This window comes from Drosophila arizonae, chromosome 2 (assembly GCF_054131065.1).
Source record: "Drosophila arizonae isolate 15081-1271.41 chromosome 2, UAZ_ARI_1.0, whole genome shotgun sequence".
NCBI lineage: Eukaryota > Metazoa > Arthropoda > Insecta > Diptera > Drosophilidae > Drosophila > Drosophila arizonae.
The window spans coordinates 22,850,702-22,870,248 of record NC_142922.1 but is presented as its reverse complement, the minus strand read 5'-3'; the positions used below and the strand labels follow the sequence as shown (position 1 = coordinate 22,870,248).

At 43.1% G+C, this 19,547-nt stretch overlaps 3 protein-coding genes across 16 annotated transcripts; 1 reads left to right on the top strand and 2 right to left on the bottom strand.

Annotated features, from left to right (window-relative positions):
* Positions 1 to 292: 292 nt before the first annotated feature.
* On the bottom strand, positions 293 to 2,769 carry LOC108620676 (prolyl 4-hydroxylase subunit alpha-2). Of its 2 annotated transcripts, XM_018017577.2 has the most exons (7): positions 2,606 to 2,769; positions 1,563 to 1,859; positions 1,311 to 1,501; positions 784 to 1,253; positions 671 to 715; positions 465 to 609; positions 293 to 383 (listed from the first exon to the last, which is right to left on the bottom strand). In XM_018017577.2, the coding sequence occupies exons 1-7, from the start codon at positions 2,767 to 2,769 to the stop codon at positions 352 to 354; spliced, it is 1,344 nt and encodes a 447-aa protein (XP_017873066.1). In that variant the 3' UTR covers positions 293 to 351. The 2 variants fall into 2 exon arrangements, with proteins under 2 accessions (XP_017873066.1, XP_089319114.1); XM_089462988.1 differs by having other exon boundaries at positions 784 to 1,501.
* A 1,079-nt stretch (positions 2,770 to 3,848) lies between these two features.
* LOC108620696 (phosphoribosyl pyrophosphate synthase-associated protein 2) lies at positions 3,849 to 12,623 on the top strand. 12 transcript variants are annotated; one of them, XM_089462996.1, is made up of 9 exons: positions 3,977 to 4,262; positions 4,756 to 5,074; positions 9,583 to 9,819; positions 9,898 to 10,186; positions 10,258 to 10,424; positions 11,373 to 11,429; positions 11,741 to 11,852; positions 11,954 to 12,100; positions 12,160 to 12,623. In XM_089462996.1, the coding sequence occupies exons 3-9, from the start codon at positions 9,623 to 9,625 to the stop codon at positions 12,316 to 12,318; spliced, it is 1,128 nt and encodes a 375-aa protein (XP_089319122.1). In that variant the 5' UTR covers positions 3,977 to 4,262; positions 4,756 to 5,074; positions 9,583 to 9,622; the 3' UTR covers positions 12,319 to 12,623. The 12 variants fall into 12 exon arrangements, with proteins under 12 accessions (XP_089319124.1, XP_089319122.1, XP_089319123.1 ...); XM_089462998.1 differs by lacking the exons at positions 3,977 to 4,262; positions 4,756 to 5,074 and adding an exon at positions 3,849 to 3,867; XM_089462997.1 differs by lacking the exon at positions 4,756 to 5,074 and having other exon boundaries at positions 3,978 to 4,178.
* On the bottom strand, positions 5,875 to 8,602 carry LOC108620630 (cytosolic carboxypeptidase 6). Of its 2 annotated transcripts, none has more exons than XM_018017535.2 (5): positions 8,461 to 8,602; positions 7,429 to 7,994; positions 6,989 to 7,363; positions 6,602 to 6,917; positions 5,875 to 6,545 (listed from the first exon to the last, which is right to left on the bottom strand). In XM_018017535.2, exons 1-5 carry the CDS (start codon positions 8,471 to 8,473, stop codon positions 5,959 to 5,961), a joined length of 1,857 nt encoding a protein of 618 aa, XP_017873024.1. In that variant the 5' UTR covers positions 8,474 to 8,602; the 3' UTR covers positions 5,875 to 5,958. The 2 variants fall into 2 exon arrangements, with proteins under 2 accessions (XP_017873024.1, XP_017873031.1); XM_018017542.2 differs by lacking the exon at positions 8,461 to 8,602 and adding an exon at positions 8,086 to 8,161.
* Positions 12,624 to 19,547: the final 6,924 nt, after the last annotated feature.

The following is a 19,547-nucleotide window of genomic DNA, read 5'->3' as shown; positions in this document are numbered from 1 at the left end:
CTGCTGCTATTTTTTTCGCATTACTTTTTGAATTGAATTCTCTTCTTCTTCTGCTGATTACATACTAGTTGAGGATCGATATAGTTAAGAATCGATAACAGTCATCGAGTTGAAAGTGCTGGCACTATCGTGGCAGTTGGACATCGATAGTGTACTACAGCGATAGTGCTCTGTCATCCGTAGTGCCGATAGTGCCATCGATAGCTCTCCACTTCTATGTTCACTCACTCCAGCAAATGCTTCAAAGTATCAGAAGGCGCCACACGACACGAGTAATCATATATACATAGAATTATTGAGTTTCAATAAATTGATATTTATTTATAGCAGAGAATTGGTCAAGAGCGCGGCTTAGTCGTCCTGCGTTAGGAACTGTATGAGAACTGTAGAGGGAGGGAGGGAAAGTGAGTAAGGAGAAGGAAAAGAGAAATACGATGAATGACCAATTAGAGTCGGAGACTTACCCAGCCTCTTGCCCACCACATTGGGACAGAAGGTGATTCGAAATTCGTCTTCGAAGGAGAATACTAGAGCATCGCCGCGACTTGGAAAGGCGGCTAGCTCATGTTTAGCTAAGGTAATGGCTCCACCCATATCCATATCGTTCAGCTAGCAAATGAGAATAGATAAGGGGGAGGATTAAGAGGAGGCGGACAACTGACTGACTTACAAAAAACAGGGCCGTGCCGTGAACATTCTCTTTCACACCCAAGAACTGGAGTACAAAATAAATAAGAGATTTTTAGGAGTTTCGTAGTCATGCTTAGAGCTCTGGCACTTCACCTTATATAGATCCTGCAGCCTGAATGCATCACGTGGACTATACTCGAGCATAAAGAATTTGTCCATGTGCAGCTCGGCTGCCGACATGTCGACCAGGCGTTCCATCAGTCCGATTGATATCGGGCTGAAATTATTCGAAATGGAGCAAATCTTCATGCCGGGAATCCGCGTCAGCATCGAGCTCGGCGGACAGCGCTCGAAGGCGTTCATCAGGTGCGCGATCTCGCGCTCTCTAATGCCGTTCCTGTAGAGCATTACCAAGGGATCGTACAGCAGCTCCTCCATGCGCAGTGGCGCCAGCTGCATGAAGGGCGTGAAATCAGTGTTCAGCTCGCAGATCAATTGCAAATCCCTTTCGTAGTTCCCTCTGCACTGCTGCTCCTGCACGCTGGCGTGCTCGACAGGCGTCGACCGAGTGCGACCCGCCGTCAGCAGCTCCAGGTGCTCGTCCAGCGACTCGCTGATGCTCTCTGCCAACAATTCACTTGAGTACGAGCTGTGCCCCATCCCAACCCCACCCAACTCACTTTGCTGGCTCAGCTTCTTCAACGTATTGCTCTGCATATAGTTGATCCGCTCGTCCGTGGCGCCCAGCAGCTCGCTGTGGGGCGATGCGGTGTAGTTGACTCTGGCGACGGCCAGCCACTCCAGTGCCTCGTGGTACTTGCCCAGCTCGAACAGCTCGCGCCCCATGTGATAGTAGTCCCATGAGCCTAACCTGTTTGGGCAGTCGTCATTACAGGGTATTCTGTGGGCCGAGCAGCCCCACCAGAGCTCACCTCAAGTACTTCTTCCGGTGCATCAGGAAGGCAGCGGGTTCATAATTGTAGAACCTGAACAGCGACTGCAGACTCTCCGCCAACCGCCTGTGCGCTTCGGCCTTGGGTACGAGCGCAAGGAGGCGCTGTTGCATCTCAATCTGCTGTCTGCCCACCGAGAGCATCATCACTGCCTGCCACAGCCGCCAGTCGTAGCGGATGTGATTCATCAGTCGGAAGCCAAATATCGGATTCGTCATATACAAATCGGGGCGTCTATCGGCGTATTTTATCAGACGACTATACTCCTCAATAGCGCTAAGGGGAGAGAGAGAGAGAGTAGGACGGAGAGAGAGATGATAAGAGACAGCGAAGAGACGAAGATAGAAAATTGTAGAAAAGAGAAGAGAAAACATGTTGGAAGAAAACAGAAAGGAAACAAGTAAGAAGGCTCTAGTCGAGGCTGCTCGACTAGTCGATACCCTAAACCCTCCAAGCTGATATTCAAATTATTCTGCTCTTCTTTTATACACATATAATAAACACGCATCCACACGCATGTATGAACGGAACAGAGAGAGGGGTCAATGACCTTGAGGAGGGGTCAATGACCTTGAGGAGGGGTCAATGACCTTGAGGAGGGGTCAATGACCTTGAGGAGGGGTCAATGACCTTGAGGAGGGGTCAATGACCTTGAGGAGGGGTCAATGACCTTGAGGAGGGGTCAATGACCTTGAGGAGGGGTCAATGACCTTGAAGAGGGGTCAATGACCTTGAGGAGGGGTCAATGACCTTGAGGAGGGGTCAATGACCTTGAGGAGGGTTCAATGACCTTGAGGAGGGGTCAATGACCTTGAGGAGGGGCCAATGACCTTGAGGAGGAGCCAATGATCTTGAGGAGGGGTCAATGACCTTGAGGAGGGGTCAATGACCTCGAGGAGGGGTCAATGACCTTGAGGGTTCTTTTCGATTCGATTCTTTTCAATTTCAATTTCAATTCGATTCTTTCAATTCTTTTTCAATTCGACAAATCTGTGAGGGAATCTGTTTTTCACTATATTTACCCCTTCATTGTGTTTACTCTCTCTTCAAGCGCTGACACATAGCTGCGAAAGTTGTACAGCAATTCGCGCTCCAATTTCAAAACACTTTTCAGCTCCTCAACGTGAATACTTTCAGCATTTGCGGCCGCAAGTAGCAGTGGGAGCAGGCACAGAATGGCAACCATTATGTCTAGAGCTTTGCACGCGAATGAGCCGAAACGGCGCGCACCTGGCCTTCACCTTGACTAATTGCACATAGGAAATGGAAAAACATTTGACAAGCGCAGCCAATTAAGTTAAGCAGTAGAGCTGCCCAGCAACAAATAAGTTAGTAATGTTGTTTTTAAAAACAATCGATTTGATCAAAAATATTTTATTTTCATTACATAACCACAGTTTTCAAGCCTTGCCCGTTACAATTTTAATAGCGCTAAGAAAGCAGTGTACTGTTTCGCTTCAGAGTTAAGCTATGCCGATTTACAGCACACAAAGCAGTGCACCTATCGATAGTACTGAGCGCCAGCTGTGTTGAGCTATCGTTAAATTTAAATGCATTTTATATGCATCCAAACTAAATTTATTAAACTTGGGCAGCTCTATCGTGCCACTGATTGAGGTGCTGCTCAACTGAATCCCGCTCTGGATGAGCATACGACGTGAGTATATTACGATCCGAGATTGCCGCTTCGCAGAGCGCCGTCATCATTAGCGGAATTATATTGTGCAATTTGCGGCTGAAGGGTCTGCTAATGTTTACGGGACGAACCTTTACCATGGACAAAGTGAAATAAATTGAAAATTGAAAATTGAAAAACAGATGTATGAAACTTACTGCTTGTCTATTAAACTAAGCACATATATTTATGTTGTGCTTATTTTTTTGTCTTCAACTTTATTTTAGTGGGCTGCAAACAAGCGAGTGCAGAAACAAAAGTAATTTTCATTTGCCTACTTCATTTGTTTACAATCAGCTGTCGTAGAGATGGGACTTTGGCTTTTCGATACCATCAGTGCGAGAGCTGCCATTTTGTGTTGATAGAGCTGCCGGACTGACAACTGAAAAGCTCTATGATTCAAAACGTACATACACATGAGCTTTCCATAATACGAAAGCTAACAGAACCGTATCGGTAAACTTGTTAGGGGCTTTCCGCCAATTAATAATAATTGCCGTAGCTAAAAATAAATAATGCATAACTAATTTTTGAGTTTATATATTTACACCCAAATATAATTAATTCTTGTACTATTTTTACAAATGCATGTGTAATAAATAGTGCCAGGTAATTGCGAGTATCGATAACAGCACATCTGCAGTGTCTATTCTATCTAACAGCTTCTGAGTGTGGCCAAGAGAAATACACACAATTGAATGTACATATGTAACTCTATACTTGATGCTCCCTATAGATATACAAAAAAAAAGAACAATTTGTCTGATTTGCTCGCGGCTTCTCAGTTGCATTTGTGCTCTTAGTTGCAGCGGTTGTACGTGTGCCTAACGCAAAATAAATGTCTATTTGAAAAGTGCAACAATTTGTGTGCAAAGCGATCAATAATTCTGCAGGGCGGACGCAACGCGCTCTCAAGTGTGGTATATGTGTTAGCAATAAATAATTATTAAAGTTTTTGACAGCAAGAAGTCCCCAAACAACGACATGCTACTGCAGAGAAACAAGTAAAAAACGGAATATGGTTTCTTTAGTTTCGTTTCGTTTTGTTTGTGCTTACGTTTGTGTTACCCATTTAATTTAATTAGTGCCTCGCTAAATGTACCTTTTCTGTTTCTCACAATTCTTATTCGCATAGCCACATCGCTCCCACTTCATTTCGGCTTGTCCTACACTTCAGTTTTATTTGCGTTTTAGTTATGTCTGTTGACATATGCTTGTTTGTATGTGTATGCGCGTGTATATATGTATGTGTTTGTACGAAATTGTGTTGCCGATTACTTCATCTGCTCATTTTGCTTTATTTCGGCTTTTGTTTTGTTCATTTCATTCTTATGGCGTTGCCAGTGCTAGGCAAGTTGGCCAGCTGTTGGAATTTGGTTGCATAGCAACAACACAACAATACAATAACAGCATTATTATTTAAATCGGTGTACAATAAATGTTTTCTAGACTAATTTTTGATTGATACTTTATTTTATAAAATTTTTATCAATTTAGTTGGCTGAATTGTCCTCTGTGGAGTCAGTCTGGCAACGCTGCTCGTTCGCTCGCATGCCCGCTCTCGGAGTTGGCCTCAGCTCTTGTGCTCCATTTATTTATTCTATACGCTTTTATTTATACAAAACGATAAAGTGTCTTTTATTGATTTCGAGCCCTCGAACGTGTACACAGCAAACGTCGGATTTATTAATTGAAGGCGTTAATCAATCAACGCTTCAGTGTCTGTCGCTCGTTGGCCACTGTTGGGCTGTGTTATCACAAAAATCGCGCGTGTTTTCGTTATACAAAAAAAATACTTGAGCGCATTTCTTAACAGGTATCTGCTTGTTTATAAATAAGTACTCTCTCCCAAACCACCGTGTGTACATGCTATATAAAATCATCGCGATAAGATAATTGCCACCCGGCTAAATTTGTGACTTTGCCTAATTACATCCCACAGCCCGTAGCCCACGCACATTAGCACTCACGTGCATTTCGCTCAGGCTAAAATGTCAAGAAATTGCGACACTTTGAAATGAGGCGCCATTGGGCAAAAGTTACAAGTTTCCGTGTTCGTGTTAGTGCCGTACCGTTTGTTGTTTTTGTGTGTGTGTCAGTTAACTGAGATTTGTATATATGTATTTGCCGCAATATACTCGCATTACATTTGACGCCAATTTGGCGCATGGGCTGATGAGCTGTTGATGGGGGGTGGAGGCGCAAAGAGATAGAAAGAAAGAAAGAGCTTTGTGTGAGTTGTGTCTCTGTCTGGCATCAGGCCAACAAAGCAATGCGCAACAATATACCGCAATTGCCATACAATTTACACATATACATACATGCCAATGTGTGCGTGGGATTTAAGTACAGCAAAAGCTCCCTTGAGAGGACATCTCTTGTAGCTTGAATAATTTTGAAAAAAAAAAACCTTTTACATAAGGACCATACAAAAAAAAAAAAACACCAAAAAAATTATTTACAAATATTCTTGTCACCTATTCGACTCATCTTCAATAGACACCTCTTATATGTCCACTCAAGGCAGCTCTCACTGTACAATCACCTGCCTGTGGTATGTGTGAGAATTCACTCAACGTGTGTGCCAACTTGTTGCCTAAGGCAAAACGCTGTCGATTAGATATAACTGTTTATTTAGGGAAACGACTGCAAAAAGCGTTAAGCATATAAAATCAATTAGATTCAGAATTAAAGCTGAGGCTAGCGTCGATCGTCGGCATCGAAGCTGCTCGCCTTCAGCTTTAAACTGCCACGGGTCAGCTGATTCAGATCGATTATGGACAGGTACGGCTTGGGCGGCACAGGCACATCAATAGGCAAAGCGGCAGCGACGGCGGCGGCGGCGCGTCGCTTATGGCGACTGCCGGCGGCAGGCTCGCTAGTGCCCAGGGAATACTGATCATGGTGTCCGCAGCTGGCGGTGACGGCGCGCCGATAATTGCGATAGCCGCTGAAGCAGCTGCTGCCGGGTGCAATGGGCATCGGACGCGTCGGTGAAAAGCCGCCCTCGTCGGAGGAGACCCCGCCAACTCCTCCGCCACCGCCGCCAGCTGAGTCGTAGCAAATGCTCAGATTGGTGTACGCAATGGGCGCATGGCAACGTGTCGTTTTTGGCCGTGGCTTCACCTCGTAGCGTGTCCTGGAGCGCGAGCGCGAATGATGTGTACGCGGTCTGCCGCGTCGCTTGCCCTGCTGCCGCATCTCCGATACTAGCGGCACGGGCAGGACATTGATGAAGCGATAGTATTGAAGCAGAGTCCGCGCCAGATTGCGCCCAACTCGATGATCTGTGAATTTGGTGGATAAGCATGGTTCTCCAACTCCAAGTGTCTAAACTACTTACACCCGTCCTCGTTGTACAGCGCGATCGTCTTGCCATCGCGCAGGTAGTGGCCTGCCATGGACACCTCCAGCGTGTAGGCGTTCACCGTGTCGCTGAGCCGCTCGCAGCAGTAGCGTCGGACGCTGCCCATCTTCCGCTCGTCCGCATTGAACATTGTGTGCTCGGCAATGTAGTCCTTGGCGTTGTTGGCAAAGAGGCGCGGAAAGACGAGATGCCGCTCGTAGCGATAGACATCCTCGTACGTGTTGCCGTAGATGAAGCAGCCGTGCATGCTGTTGTTCGCGTGCAGATCAATCACAAAGTCAATCTGATAGGTCTGTCAACGGAAGTAAAGGATATTGAAGCAGTGAAGCTTATTGTCCCAGTGTTCGCCCCACTCTCACTCACATCTGAATTATCCAACTCTTTTAGCACATTCCGGATGGCATGCAGCTCCGGCTGGGTGAACTCGGAGGCCACATGCCAGTTGCGATTCATGTCCTGGCCCATCAGATTGCAGCGATTGTTGCCCAGAAAGACCCCGTCCGGATTGACCATTGGCACAATTTTGAATACGAAATTCTCGCGCAGCACCTGCGCAATGGGATGATTCCCCACCAGAAACTCGATTAGGCCCTGGCACACATGCGATGCGGGCGCTTCGCTCGAGTGCGTCCTGCACAGTATGACAATGACCCGTATGAAGCTACGCTCGAGCCGGTTCGTCGACCGCTGGCTGTGCGTCACCTGGTCAATTGTGAGCAGATCGACATTGCGGTTTTGCTGTGAAGATAGATTGCTTTATCGATCCGAATAGGAAGGGGGATTACGCAGTGAGACATGCATACCAGAGACTTGACGAGAACGCAGCGCGTGAACCGCTTCTCGGTGCCCTGGCGTGCATCGATCACATTCAAATAGGACTGCAACCGGGAGTAGCTGTACGGCATGGCCAGAGCGAACATGTACACATCCTCCTCCTTGTCGAAGTTGAAGCCAAAGCTGAGCACATAGTGTCCCTGGTGCATGGCCGAGCGATAGAAGAAGACCTGGCGCTTGGGCAGCCGCTGCCACTTGGGCCGGCTGGAGGACTTGACGAGCGGCGTCAGGCCGGAGTTGAACAGATTGCGGCTCTTACTGATGTTCACAATGTTGAAGAGGACGCGCTGATCCTGCTTCACATTGTCCACGGTGAAGTTGAACCAGAAGCGAAAGCGCGGATTACACGTGTCCGGGCGCAGAAACAAATCGTACTCGAACTCGCCCACCAGCTCCGCCTTGCCCAGATTCCCGGTCTCGAAGGCCGCGTCGAAGCACAAATGGCCGCGCTTGGCCTTGCCGCTCTGTCCGGGCGGACGGATTATCACGCGGGAAACGTTGCCCAGTCCGCCCTCGCCATCGCTGTCCTCGCTGTCTGGAATGGTATACGAATATAGCAATAGAATGCAGATCACACTGAGCCGTAAGCTGTAATCTGAGCATTATGGAATCCATTGAGCAAATACCATCTGAGCCGCGATCATACATGCTCGTATGCTGCAACGGATCGCAGGCTATGCCCAACATCTTGGCAAATCTCCGCGAAAGCTGCTAACGTCTAGGACTCTTCTAAGGCAACTAATGCAAGTTTCTAATCCTGCAGCAAAGCTGTCACAAGTTTCAACAGCGACGCCTTACCATATCGCAAAAGGTTAATCCTGCCGGGTTTCTATCTTTAAACTCGACAGAAGGCACGTATGCGTGTCTCGGCTATCGCAACTGGTGCAACTTTTTTTAGAGCCGCCTCAAACGTCAAATTGAATAGTCGCGGTTGCGTTGCCTCCCCGTTGCACCACAAAAGGAAAAGGAGGCGGAGGGAAAGGAACAGCAGCCACACTCACCTGAGTCGCCCATGCCGCTGGCAACTTGATTGGATTACAGCTGCTGCTGTTGCTGCTGCTAACGAGGCGTCTCCTTCGGTTGATCCAGCTGGCAGCGCATTGACCCGCTTTGCTGGCAAATCAGAAATAGAATTTCAATTAGCGGCCATATAGTGGCCGCCCACTTTTTGGATTTATGTCTTGCCGCAGGTTTCTATTTCACCTTTTTTAGATTTATCCACTTGGGCCTTTCACTTTCGCCAATTCGCGTGCGATGTCTTGGCTAAAACTTATAGATTCCAATCAGCGTGAAGACTATGCGTCGCTCTATCGCCCAGGCATTAACTGCCACTGGCCGCTTGCCCCGAGCTGGTCTGAATGAGTGGCACACAGCCGTGATGACGATGGCTGCCGCTGGCCTGTCTAATGTATTGCTTGGCACTTTTGACGTTGCCATACACACACACTCCCACTCACACACACACACACACACACACACACACACAGACACACACCTGAACTGCTGCTGGCAGTGGTTCACATGTGCGACTGTTTGATCGATAAGAACGCGCGCAGTTGGCATTGCGGTTTTGGCCAGGATTCCCACAGTGAAATTGCGTCATGGCAGTCGCTTTAACTTTTGGCAGCGCAAACTTCGCACAACTCGCATTAAGCAAAAGCGAAAAGCAGAGAACTGGGCAACGGCGTTGTCAAAGTTGCAGACTTAATTGCCTGCAGCGCGTTGCAGGAGCCACACACACACACACACACACACGCACACACGTATCATAAAATAACGCCACTCGCAACTGGCTGAAACTAGTTCACGGGGCTAATCAATAAGGCGAAACAGGAGCGAGATCCGACATAATAAGTTAAAGCCAGACGTGTGGGGCAACGCGTTGTTGTACACGTATTTGTGACAGCCACTGTCGTCGCACTCTCTCACTACATAAGCAACACCCATAACTAGCAAGCCCATAGCATGTCCAAGCGCAGGTATCCTTTAATGTGCCCCGCCCACCGCCCAGCCCAGTGTTTCAATTATTGTTTTATTATCATTTTGGTTTGTGCTCGTCGTGTTTTGTTGTCGCCAGTCGTTCGATTGCTTGGCTAATCTGAATCGGAATGGTTTACTTGCAGGCTTGGCAGTGTACGCCCACCGAAACGTTGCAGGAGCGACATGGACAACATATCCACCTCGGACATTGTCATCATCAATGGCAACTCGCATCCGGACTTGGCCAACATGGTGGCCGAGCGCATGGGCCTCAAGAACGGCGGCTGCTCGGTCTTTCACAAATCGAACCGCGAGACCATCGTCGAGATAAGCGACTCGGTGCGTGGCAAGGATATATACATCATACAAACGGGCACCAAGTGAGCTATCAAAACTATATATCAACAATTATGAATGCTAATGGTAAATTTGATCATCCGTTTATTGATTCCACGCAGAGATGCCAACAACAATATTATGGAGCTGCTGATCATGGCCTATGCCTGCAAGACATCCTCGGCTCGCTCCATAGTCGGCGTCATACCCTATTTGCCGTACTCGAAGCAGTGCAAGATGCGCAAGCGTGGCTGCATTGTCTCCAAGCTGCTGGCCAAAATGATGTGCACCTCTGGGCTGACGCACATCATCACCATGGATCTGCATCAGAAGGAAATCCAAGGCTTCTTCGACATACCCGTCGACAACTTGCGCGCCTCGCCCTTCTTGCTGCAGTACATCCAAGAGAGCGTGAGTGGTAGTTGAAGCTGTTGTGCTCATGTCTGTATTAAAACTTGATTTGGCCTGACTCTTCAACGTAGATACCCGACTACCGCAACTCGGTGATTGTGGCACGCAATCCGGGCGTCGCCAAAAAGGCCAATTCCTATGCGGAGCGCTTGCGTCTTGGCCTGGCCGTCATCCACGGCGAGCAGAAGGAGGCCGAGAGCGACGAGGTTGACGGCAGATACTCGCCACCGCCCACCAGGTAAGTCTCCACGCTGATCCACGCCGGAATCCCCTTTCTGTATGTTGAGACTCTTTGTTTATATCTTGCAAATGCACATGAAACAAATATTTTGCAAAATATTTTTTTGATTTGTATATAGTATACGATCCGCACCATTATTTCTTCTGCGAACTTTTGTTTGTTTACACTCGATTGTTGTAGCTATAGGGCGCGTACAATTATGTTTGTTGTTTCAACTTGAATGTTTTCCCGTCCAAAAGCTGTGTCTTCATTTCATTCTCAATGGCAAATGCCATCGGCTATAGCTATGGCTTCGGCTTCGGCTGTTGTAGATCCATTGTAGTCGTTGTTATCCTAAGCTAAGTAAACAGTGGGAATATTTGCATTTGGAGGGATCCGTCATCAAACACGCTTTGTTTTATTAGCTGATAAGTAAGAGTTAGCTGTGTATTGTAGTAGTTTTGGTTTATAGGTCAGCAGCCGCTGAGTTGATAGCTTATCAAGCTCTTTCTATAATGTAGATTTTTGGACTTTCAATAAACTTTGTGTAGACCAAAATCATCGCTCAACTAAAATCATTTTATTGACAACTCGCGCATAACCCTGAAACTGTCTGTATAAGTCTTGTTTATACTTCATTATATAGACTTGTGCAGCTGCATATATACATACATATATATTTTATGTGTCATTAATTCAATTGAAAAACCCATTGACATTGCTTTCAAGCATTAATTGAATTGAAAACCCCATTGACATTGCTATCAAGCTCGAGCCATGCCCTACCATGCCCCGACCTCTTGTAATTGTTGTTTATTTGTACTTCTAGACAACAGCTGCATTGTTGGGTGCAAGTACACGCATTCTGTAGCTTAACGCATTTATTTGCTGTGATTCGCAAATTCCACAGCGAAAAAAAAAAAAAAACAATCGAAAAAACACTTCTCTCTTTCTTTATTTATGCAGGGCGTATAGCAATATTTTAGGAAATTCTGTTGAAATGTGCATACCAGCGGCGTCTAGGTTTGTATTTTATATACAAAATATAAATCTGTGTACATTTGCATATATATTCTCGATATTCTTGACTTGTGTGGCTTATAATGAACTGTGAATTGTTTATGCATTGTCATTTTTATTATTCTTTATTTTTTGGTTACTACAACAACAACAACAACAACAACAACGCACTACACTAAATACATTTGCACATGCCAATTCGACACCACCCACACCACCCACACCACACAACCACTCTGCACATTAAATGCTCAATATGCCAACTACGCGACACTAATCACAAGAAACTCTACTCCGCAACATGCACCCAGTAGCAGCCGTCAGCGCACCACCTCGGTGTCGGTGGGTGTGCCGGAGCATCCAGTGAAAGTGAAGCCGCCGCTGACCATAGTGGGCGATGTGAATGGACGCATAGCTATTATGGTGGTATGTGTTGCAGTATAACATGTAATTCGAGTCGGGAGAGCATCATATAGATAGTTAATATTTCTCTCTCTCTCTCTCTCTCTCTCTCTCTCTTCCTGCAGGACGATCTGATAGATGATGTGCAGGCGTTTGTAGCCGCAGCCGAAATGCTGAAGGAAAACGGTGCCTGCAGAATCTATGTGTTGGCCACCCACGGTCTGCTTAGCTCGGATGCGCCGCGCCTGCTGGAGGAATCAGTCATCGATGAGGTGCGTTCTGGCATCTCCAGTTGTTGATTCTTTGACTAATTTAAATTTCTGCTTCTTAGATTGTTGTCACCAATACCATTCCACATGAGATTCAGAAGCTGCAGTGCAACAAGATAAAGACCATCGATATATCTATACTGATTGCCGAGGCCATACGCCGCATTCACAACAAGGAGTCTATGTCGTATCTGTTCCGTAATGTCACGCTAGAGGATTAAAGAAATGCCTGTTTTTTTAATTTACAACTTTATGTCACACTCACCCACACACACACACAAACACATACACACACATCACATGTACGATGTCACAAATTGTCAGTAGCCAAGTGAAGTAGCTTCATAGAAGTTGTGTCTTCTTAATATTGTTTGTTTACCCCTCCCCCTTCCCTTTACCTACCACTTTAATTTTATTAAATAAAAACTATTGTAAAATTGCTCAAATAATGCAAATTGGCAAATTCATATACACATATTTATATTTTAATTGACATACGAATAAAATGTGAAAAAAATTTTGTAAACTCTTCTCTCGTTGCATACTTTTTGGCTGACACAAAAACAACAGAACAAAACAGTTCTCACACATACACATGTAAATTAGAGTAAATTAAGCCGACGTCATTTATGGCCATCTTAACTCATATGAAAGACAAACAGTACCAATTTTATAAGCCATATGCCAACTGCGGAGGCAAATAAACAAAGCAAGGCAAGGCAAGGCAAGCCAGTGAATGCAAATGCGAGATCTTAAACAGTTTATCAACAATTTGGCTAGCTGAAGTCTCACAATAAATAATAGTAATTGGCCAATTTGAGCAGTTAGCCAGTACGTCAATTAAGGCCATTTTGGCGGAAATGCGACACTTAAGCGCCATTAAATATTAAATATTTATTAACTGACGGCTAATCGGAGCTAATCAGTCGCATTGCTCCCTTAATTTCTGCTCAAATTTATAATAATCGTAAAGCGTACAACAGGTACAAATAAATAATTGTTTTTTCGTTTTTGTTTTGTTCTTTTTGTTTGTTGCCGCCGTCATTAGGGCCAATTAAGTTTTTGTTAAATTAAATTTATAGTACAAGTTTTAAACTACAAAAACAATGTTGAAATAATATAATTTATTATTACCTGGCAAATAAATCAATTTAATGCAAAACAAAAATTTTCCAGCTTTTGTAAAAAGTTGTCGCCACTTATTATATAAACAAATTTACCTTTTTTTGTTTTTTTACATGAATAATAAATTATTGCGACGACTGACATGCTTCACATATAAGATATTTCAGCAAATATTTATTCATCTGTTGTTGCATTCTGTTGTATTTTATTTCGAGTGCGTTACGGAAATGAGCATGAGAACTCGATAAGATTGCGGAGCATCTGAGGCGGTGCAGCGGCGACTTGCAATTCCCGTTACGATTCAACTGATGACGAGCCGAAGCTGCAAGCCTGTCGCATTCGATGCATGTGCCAATTAAAATAACAAACATTGCACTTGCTCACGCCTTATAAATGAAACATGAGCCCAGCTTAAGGGCTGCCCAAGCAAACAAATTGAGTGTTTAAATATGCAAATGGCATAATAAAATGCCGTAAATGTCCGTATGCATTTCCATATGCAGCCTCAGCTGTTTGCATACCTAAATAGCGTCTGATGCGCCGCCACGGAATGTGCGCTAGTAATTTATTACTTTTGTTTGGCTTGCAAATCAATGGGAATATTTCAGATGCATGCAGGTTCGTATTCTGAGATCTGACATATATAAGGTTATCTAACTTGTAGCTTGTAGTTCGACCAAAAACTGCAGATCCTTAACTGCGCCAAACTGTTTTTTATTCAACTAGGGAACTAACTACAATATGATTAATGGGTAGTATTTGTCATTAAAGCTTGCATAAACTGCCATAGACAGACACAACGATTAAATCTAATGAAACTTATTTGTGGAATGAATATACGTAACTGCTTAACTGTTGATGCTCAGTTGATATTAACTTCTATACCTCTGAGTCTGGAAATAAATCATCTATAAAGCTGGCAAAGCTCATCGTAGGTCTATTACATATTCGAAGGGTTAGCCTTCGGTTTAATACATGTTCTTCATCAATCGCTCATCTTCTTACTCTCAGACACATGTGCCGCTTATCTAATTCTATCGCCAGTACAGTCTTATTTCAAGCAATGAAACTTCTGTTTCACTTTTAACAACTAATTCATATATTTGCCTAATAAACTTTTAGAGTCCCTCAAATATAACATAAACCAGAACTCTGCTTAAAAGCTTTAGTGTAATAAAATTTTAATACTATTCATGTGCTGTTGCAGCACAAGATCCCTCGAAAAAATATGTAATATAATATAAAAGAAATCATATATCATTGCGCATATTTGTTTAGCAGGAGGTCACGCGATAAATGTGCGCTATTTGCTCGAAGAAACCAAGAAAATCACACAAAACTTGAATAATGCGTCAGTTGATGCTGCCGACATTATCTGGACGAAGATTGTTGAGTTTGCCCGCGCGAAGGTGGCAAAATATTTGCTTAGCAGATGCCTTTAAAGCCAGTCATATAATGGCTGGGCTCTGATAAGTCTAGCATCTGGCACACTTTGCCAATAGCTCCAGTCTCTCGTTCTGAATACAATTGAAGTCAACTATTTACTGCAGCGCAATTGATAATGCAAATGCGATGAGGAGCTCAGCTAGGGCTGAGCGATTCTATAGCAAACGCCGGCACCTTGGCTCATTCAGCAATTGTGAAACGCGAAGCATAAATTTGCATAGCTTAAGCCGAGTCGCAGTCTCACGTGAACGACACGCAATTAAATTTATTTAAATCCAAATGAATTGCTGTAGGTCATATTGCGCATACGCCCCGTCGGCCCGCCATTCCCTCGCTATGGCGTGCTATGGCGTGCATTGAACCCCGTTTTGGCAGCGCTCAATGTAATTTCCGTAAGCTATATACATACTGCATGACATTTAACATATTAATGAATTGTCCCCATCACACAACGCACAGTAGTTAATAGCCCAAGTGTCAGAACTCTACCTACTGTTTACCATATCAAAAATATTTTATTATCGGTTATCTGGTTTTGTTTTGTTTGTTTTTGTTTTTTTTTTTATCAGCTCGCATGCTCTCTAATGGCTCAGAGTAATGTTGGCAGCTGTCGCTGCTGCTCGTCGGTGCTTTTGTTTTTTGTTTTCCGTTTTCTGTTCAGTTTTTTGTTGTTGCTTTTGTTTCTCGTTTATCTATCACTCGAAATTGATTTGCTAATTCATGTTGCTTGTTGGCAATTCATTAGCACGCCAATTGGCCGAACGAGCGCGGCTTAGCGCCACTTAGCAGTCGGATCGAGGTGCTAAAACTTCCGATTCGATTGCCCCAATCGAACTAACTGGCTAATTTCACCAAAAATAAACACAAATTATTGCCCTTGCTGTTATTGCTGTTAGTGCTTTTTCACATTTAATATCATCAGCAAATTATGTTTAACAATTCGCAATCACAAATAAAACATTTCTCGTTTAGGCTCCATTACGGTTTCCTTTTTATGTGTTGTTATTGATATTTTGTTTGTTTACTTATCGTGCACAGATTACTTTTTTATGGTTGCTGCGAAATGAGGTTTACATTTGATTCAACCAAATGCACCTAGGGGTATTCAGTGCTTCTGAGAAACAGCTGCTCTCGACTGAAGCGCAGAATTCGCATCGGTTCAACGAACCCAAATCTTAATTTGTCGCAAACTTGTTAAGGAAATCATCTAATTGGCAAATGCTGCACTCATTTATCAATGAGTCGCAGCTACAATACATACACCATGGCTAATATATGTATGTAGCGGCGGATATCCAGTTTATGCACAGTGGTTAAGCAAAACTCGTTCATGAAGCCAAATGAGCATATTGGAATGTGGATAGGACTGACGTCTATCTAGCTGTCTGTTTGTTTCTCTTCGTTTCAAATACGTTTTAATAAGATATAAGGAATTTGAAATGTATAGGATATATAAATATATAGTAGCTGTTTGCTTCGCCTAAGAGAATGCGGGACGAATCTGGAAATACGATGCCAGCTGTAGTACATACGCCATTACATAATAGTTTAATATTGTTATTCAAAATAAATACTTGTTTATACTTTTTCAGAGAGCTATTGACTTACTCTACAGATCTAATAGAACATACAAATTTCATTAAATATTTCAAGAGCTCTTGAAAATAGAGATCCGAAATTTTAAATATAAATCTGGATATGAAATTAAATATTGAATATTTTAAGAACTGGTGATGATTGAGATATATCATAAAATATATATTAAATACGTTTACGTAATATAATATAGCTTGGTCTTCGTGTAGTTGTCAAATTAGAGTAATTCATATTGCACCTTCCATAATTTTGACCTAAGCTTTGCAAGGGAGTGCAATTATTTATATAAAATAAAATAAAATTGTCAAATCGTAAAATATTCAATAATATGTAGTTGATTTTAAGCCATGAGCAAGTATAGAGAATCGTAAACAACTGTTAGCATTCTGTCTAGTTGTTGCTTTGCTTGAGCAGCTCATTTGAATTTGTGGAAACATAATCGAACGAAAACTAAAACTAAAAATAAAATATGTTTTAGTGAAGTGTTAGTCAAAGGCAACCGGAACAGCATTCAGAGTTCGTCGGAGCTCGACTTTGGCTAATATATCATATTCAGTTATTTCGCTGGCATTGAACTTGGTCAAGCCGTAGACCCTGACATGCATTTCAGGCCTTAAATAATGTAAGAGATGTCACTGCATGGAGTGAGGAGTGAGGAGCGTGTGGAGTGAGGAGCGTGTAAACTGGAGCTACTCTAAAGTGCCGAATGGCATCGCATGCATGCATTGCATAACTGGCGACCATCGAATGTATTTAATCTGTGTTAAATTGTATGAATCCGATACAGACAGCGAGTGAGTCACGTGAAGCCTCGCGACAACTAATTTACATGCCTCAATGCATTCCACTGCGCACGAGCGACTGGCTGCTGCTTGAACTGCTGCTGCTGCTGCTGCTGCTGCTGCTGGCTGTATTGCGCAATCTGTCTCTGTAGGCCTAGTTGATGCCATTGTGATAGTTGTTGTCACTTATTTGTATGGTGATAGTCTGCAATTAATCGCCAGCGAAATTAACAGTTGTATTTGTCCCGCCGAGCCAACTGAACGTAATTCATCACGTTCATCGTTGGCGTTGATCAGCTGACGGCTGTTGGCACAATTGTTTGCCTGTTCGTTTGTTTGTCTGTTTGCCTGTTTGCCTGTTTGCCGAAGTTACAGTTACTTTTGCCCGGCTTTGCGTGCCCGTCATAAACAATACGTAAATATGCAGCTGCAGCGCATACAAAGCGTCTAGCCTCTTATCAATCTGTCTTGAGGCGCTGCTCTGTGTGCCAATAGATCTGTTATTATATATAACGAGCCCTATTTTCGCATCTATAGCCATAAATCTCTTTCGATTCGCTCGCTACCCTAGGAAGAGTCTGATAATAATGGTGTGAATCTCGCTTGACTATATTCAATTTTCGCCTGCTGTTAAGCATGAGATTTGCAATTAGCTGCACGCCAACTGTAATTAAATGTGTAATTCGAATACAGTTAAGTACTCACATTTAATTGTTATTCAATATATATATATATATATCTATAATTTGTGCCACTCTCTCAATTATATGCCCCGCGCACAACGTGTCGTATGAGCAACGCAATTTGACCGCATGAAAGTTGCGCATACGTAAAAACTAAAGACAGAAATAAACAGACGCTGCTTCAATACTCTTAAATGTCGTTGCCGAGTTTGCTCGAGATTCACTTAAGTGAGTCACAGAATAAGTATAAGTACTCGGGAAGATATCCTGATTGCTCTGACGTGCTCTTCAAGCATGGACCTCATCCGGTTTCAGAACAATTCTTATCTCTGTATTCTAAAAATATTTCTGTACATCAAATTGAACAACTGATGGGCGTAAAACGAACCTAAATAATTCGAGTTTTATATATATCTTATATATTTTAATGGAAAAGCGAAAGTTAAGGACCTACCAATAAAACTCATTCTCTAATATAATATTCAAGTATGATAGACCAGATAGATGGACAGTAAGTACCAATATGCATATATATATATTTGAGGGACTCTTCCTGGCCATCAGCTACTGGTTGCATATAGTTTACCAATATTATAATCTCCCCACTTCCCATCTTCAATGGTTATTAAGAAGCAAGCAAGGTATTTTACACTTCTTTATTGAGCGATTCGCTCATGACTTGTATTACTTATATGCATGACAGACATCATGTATATTGTTGATATTTTGTTTATAAATACTTATTTGTTTTATACAAACGAGTTTCATATCAATAAACTTAACTTTTCCAAGAAGAGCTTATTGATATAGGGTCTGATCAAACTGATTCTGCGACTTCTACAGCGTAAGCTATAGCAATAATTGTCTTCATTAAACGAGCTCTCATAATTCGGATAATGATTCACAGTGGGTAAAAAAACAGCATGATGCCCTCCGATAGTGTATAGAGCGCTAACAATTGACTCAATGCGGTTGTGATTGGAAGTACTCGTAAGGTTAATAAAAAACACACCTTTCTAGAGATCCGTACGATGCATATTCATGTAGTTGTGCGATCGAACTGAAAGTATTCGAAAAGTATTTCAGCAATGCCATTATAAGGGTTAATAACTTGAGAAGCAGTTAACAATGATTCGCATCATTCAATCTGCCTAAATTGTTTGTTATATAACTTGTTTTATTTTTCTTGTTTTGCATCCGTTTTGATTGACATACACAAATCTTAACTGGTTTCCTATCTAATCAAATATTTGTGCATTAGACAGCGCTACCTGTTTGGCTTGTTCTAAAGAGATTTCCCTTTGCATACCCTACAGAGGTTGTGGGTGTCTAGAGGGCTAGGATGCTTTGCCTAGGATATTTAAGGATGAGAGTAGAAAGAGACAGAGAACTTAATGTTGGTGATGCGAACTGATGATGAGAACTTAATGAATGATGCTTCTACAGTCTTGACTCTCTGCTTATATTTATACAATCGAAGTTCGTTTAATACTCAAATATTTCTAGACGTTTCTCACAGCATTGTCTTGTGAGCGGAAGTTCGTGTTTTGTCCCTGGGTACAGGGTAACTAGCAGTCGGTCACTTCCGACCTTAAGCACTCAATTTATTAATTATTTGTATTGGAGACGTTTTTTGCATTGATTCATTTCCATATTGTATCGAAATTTGAGCCACAACTTTGCAAATTTCCTGATATGGCTCGATTATGAGAGAAAAGCGTATTTTATATTCGCCATGATATAATCAGCAGTGTTTTGGTGTTTGTTTATATACGCTTTTGTTTTGTGCCCGTCATTCGTGTGGAAAGATTTCTCATC

Excerpts from the sequence above, each read along its gene's own strand:
- LOC108620676 (XM_089462988.1), bottom strand. The coding sequence starts at position 2,769 with ATGGTTGCCATTCTGTGCCTGCTCCCACTGCTACTTGCGGCCGCAAAT. Across the intron at positions 716-783 it reads GGCTGCAGGATCTATATAAG|TTCTTGGGTGTGAAAGAGAA; the intron begins GTGAAGTGCCAG and ends TTTGTACTCCAG. Across the intron at positions 610-670 it reads ACGGCACGGCCCTGTTTTTT|CTGAACGATATGGATATGGG; the intron begins GTAAGTCAGTCA and ends CTCATTTGCTAG.
- LOC108620696 (XM_018017602.2), top strand. The coding sequence starts at position 4,243 with ATGCTACTGCAGAGAAACAA. Across the intron at positions 4,263-9,582 it reads ATGCTACTGCAGAGAAACAA|GCTTGGCAGTGTACGCCCAC; the intron begins GTAAAAAACGGA and ends GTTTACTTGCAG. Across the intron at positions 12,101-12,159 it reads AGGAATCAGTCATCGATGAG|ATTGTTGTCACCAATACCAT; the intron begins GTGCGTTCTGGC and ends TCTGCTTCTTAG.
- LOC108620630 (XM_018017542.2), bottom strand. The coding sequence starts at position 8,146 with ATGTTGGGCATAGCCTGCGATCCGTTGCAGCATACGAGCATGTATGAT. Across the intron at positions 7,364-7,428 it reads GCGTTCTCGTCAAGTCTCTG|CAAAACCGCAATGTCGATCT; the intron begins GTATGCATGTCT and ends CTATCTTCACAG. Across the intron at positions 6,546-6,601 it reads GCTGTACAACGAGGACGGGT|ATCATCGAGTTGGGCGCAAT; the intron begins GTAAGTAGTTTA and ends CCAAATTCACAG.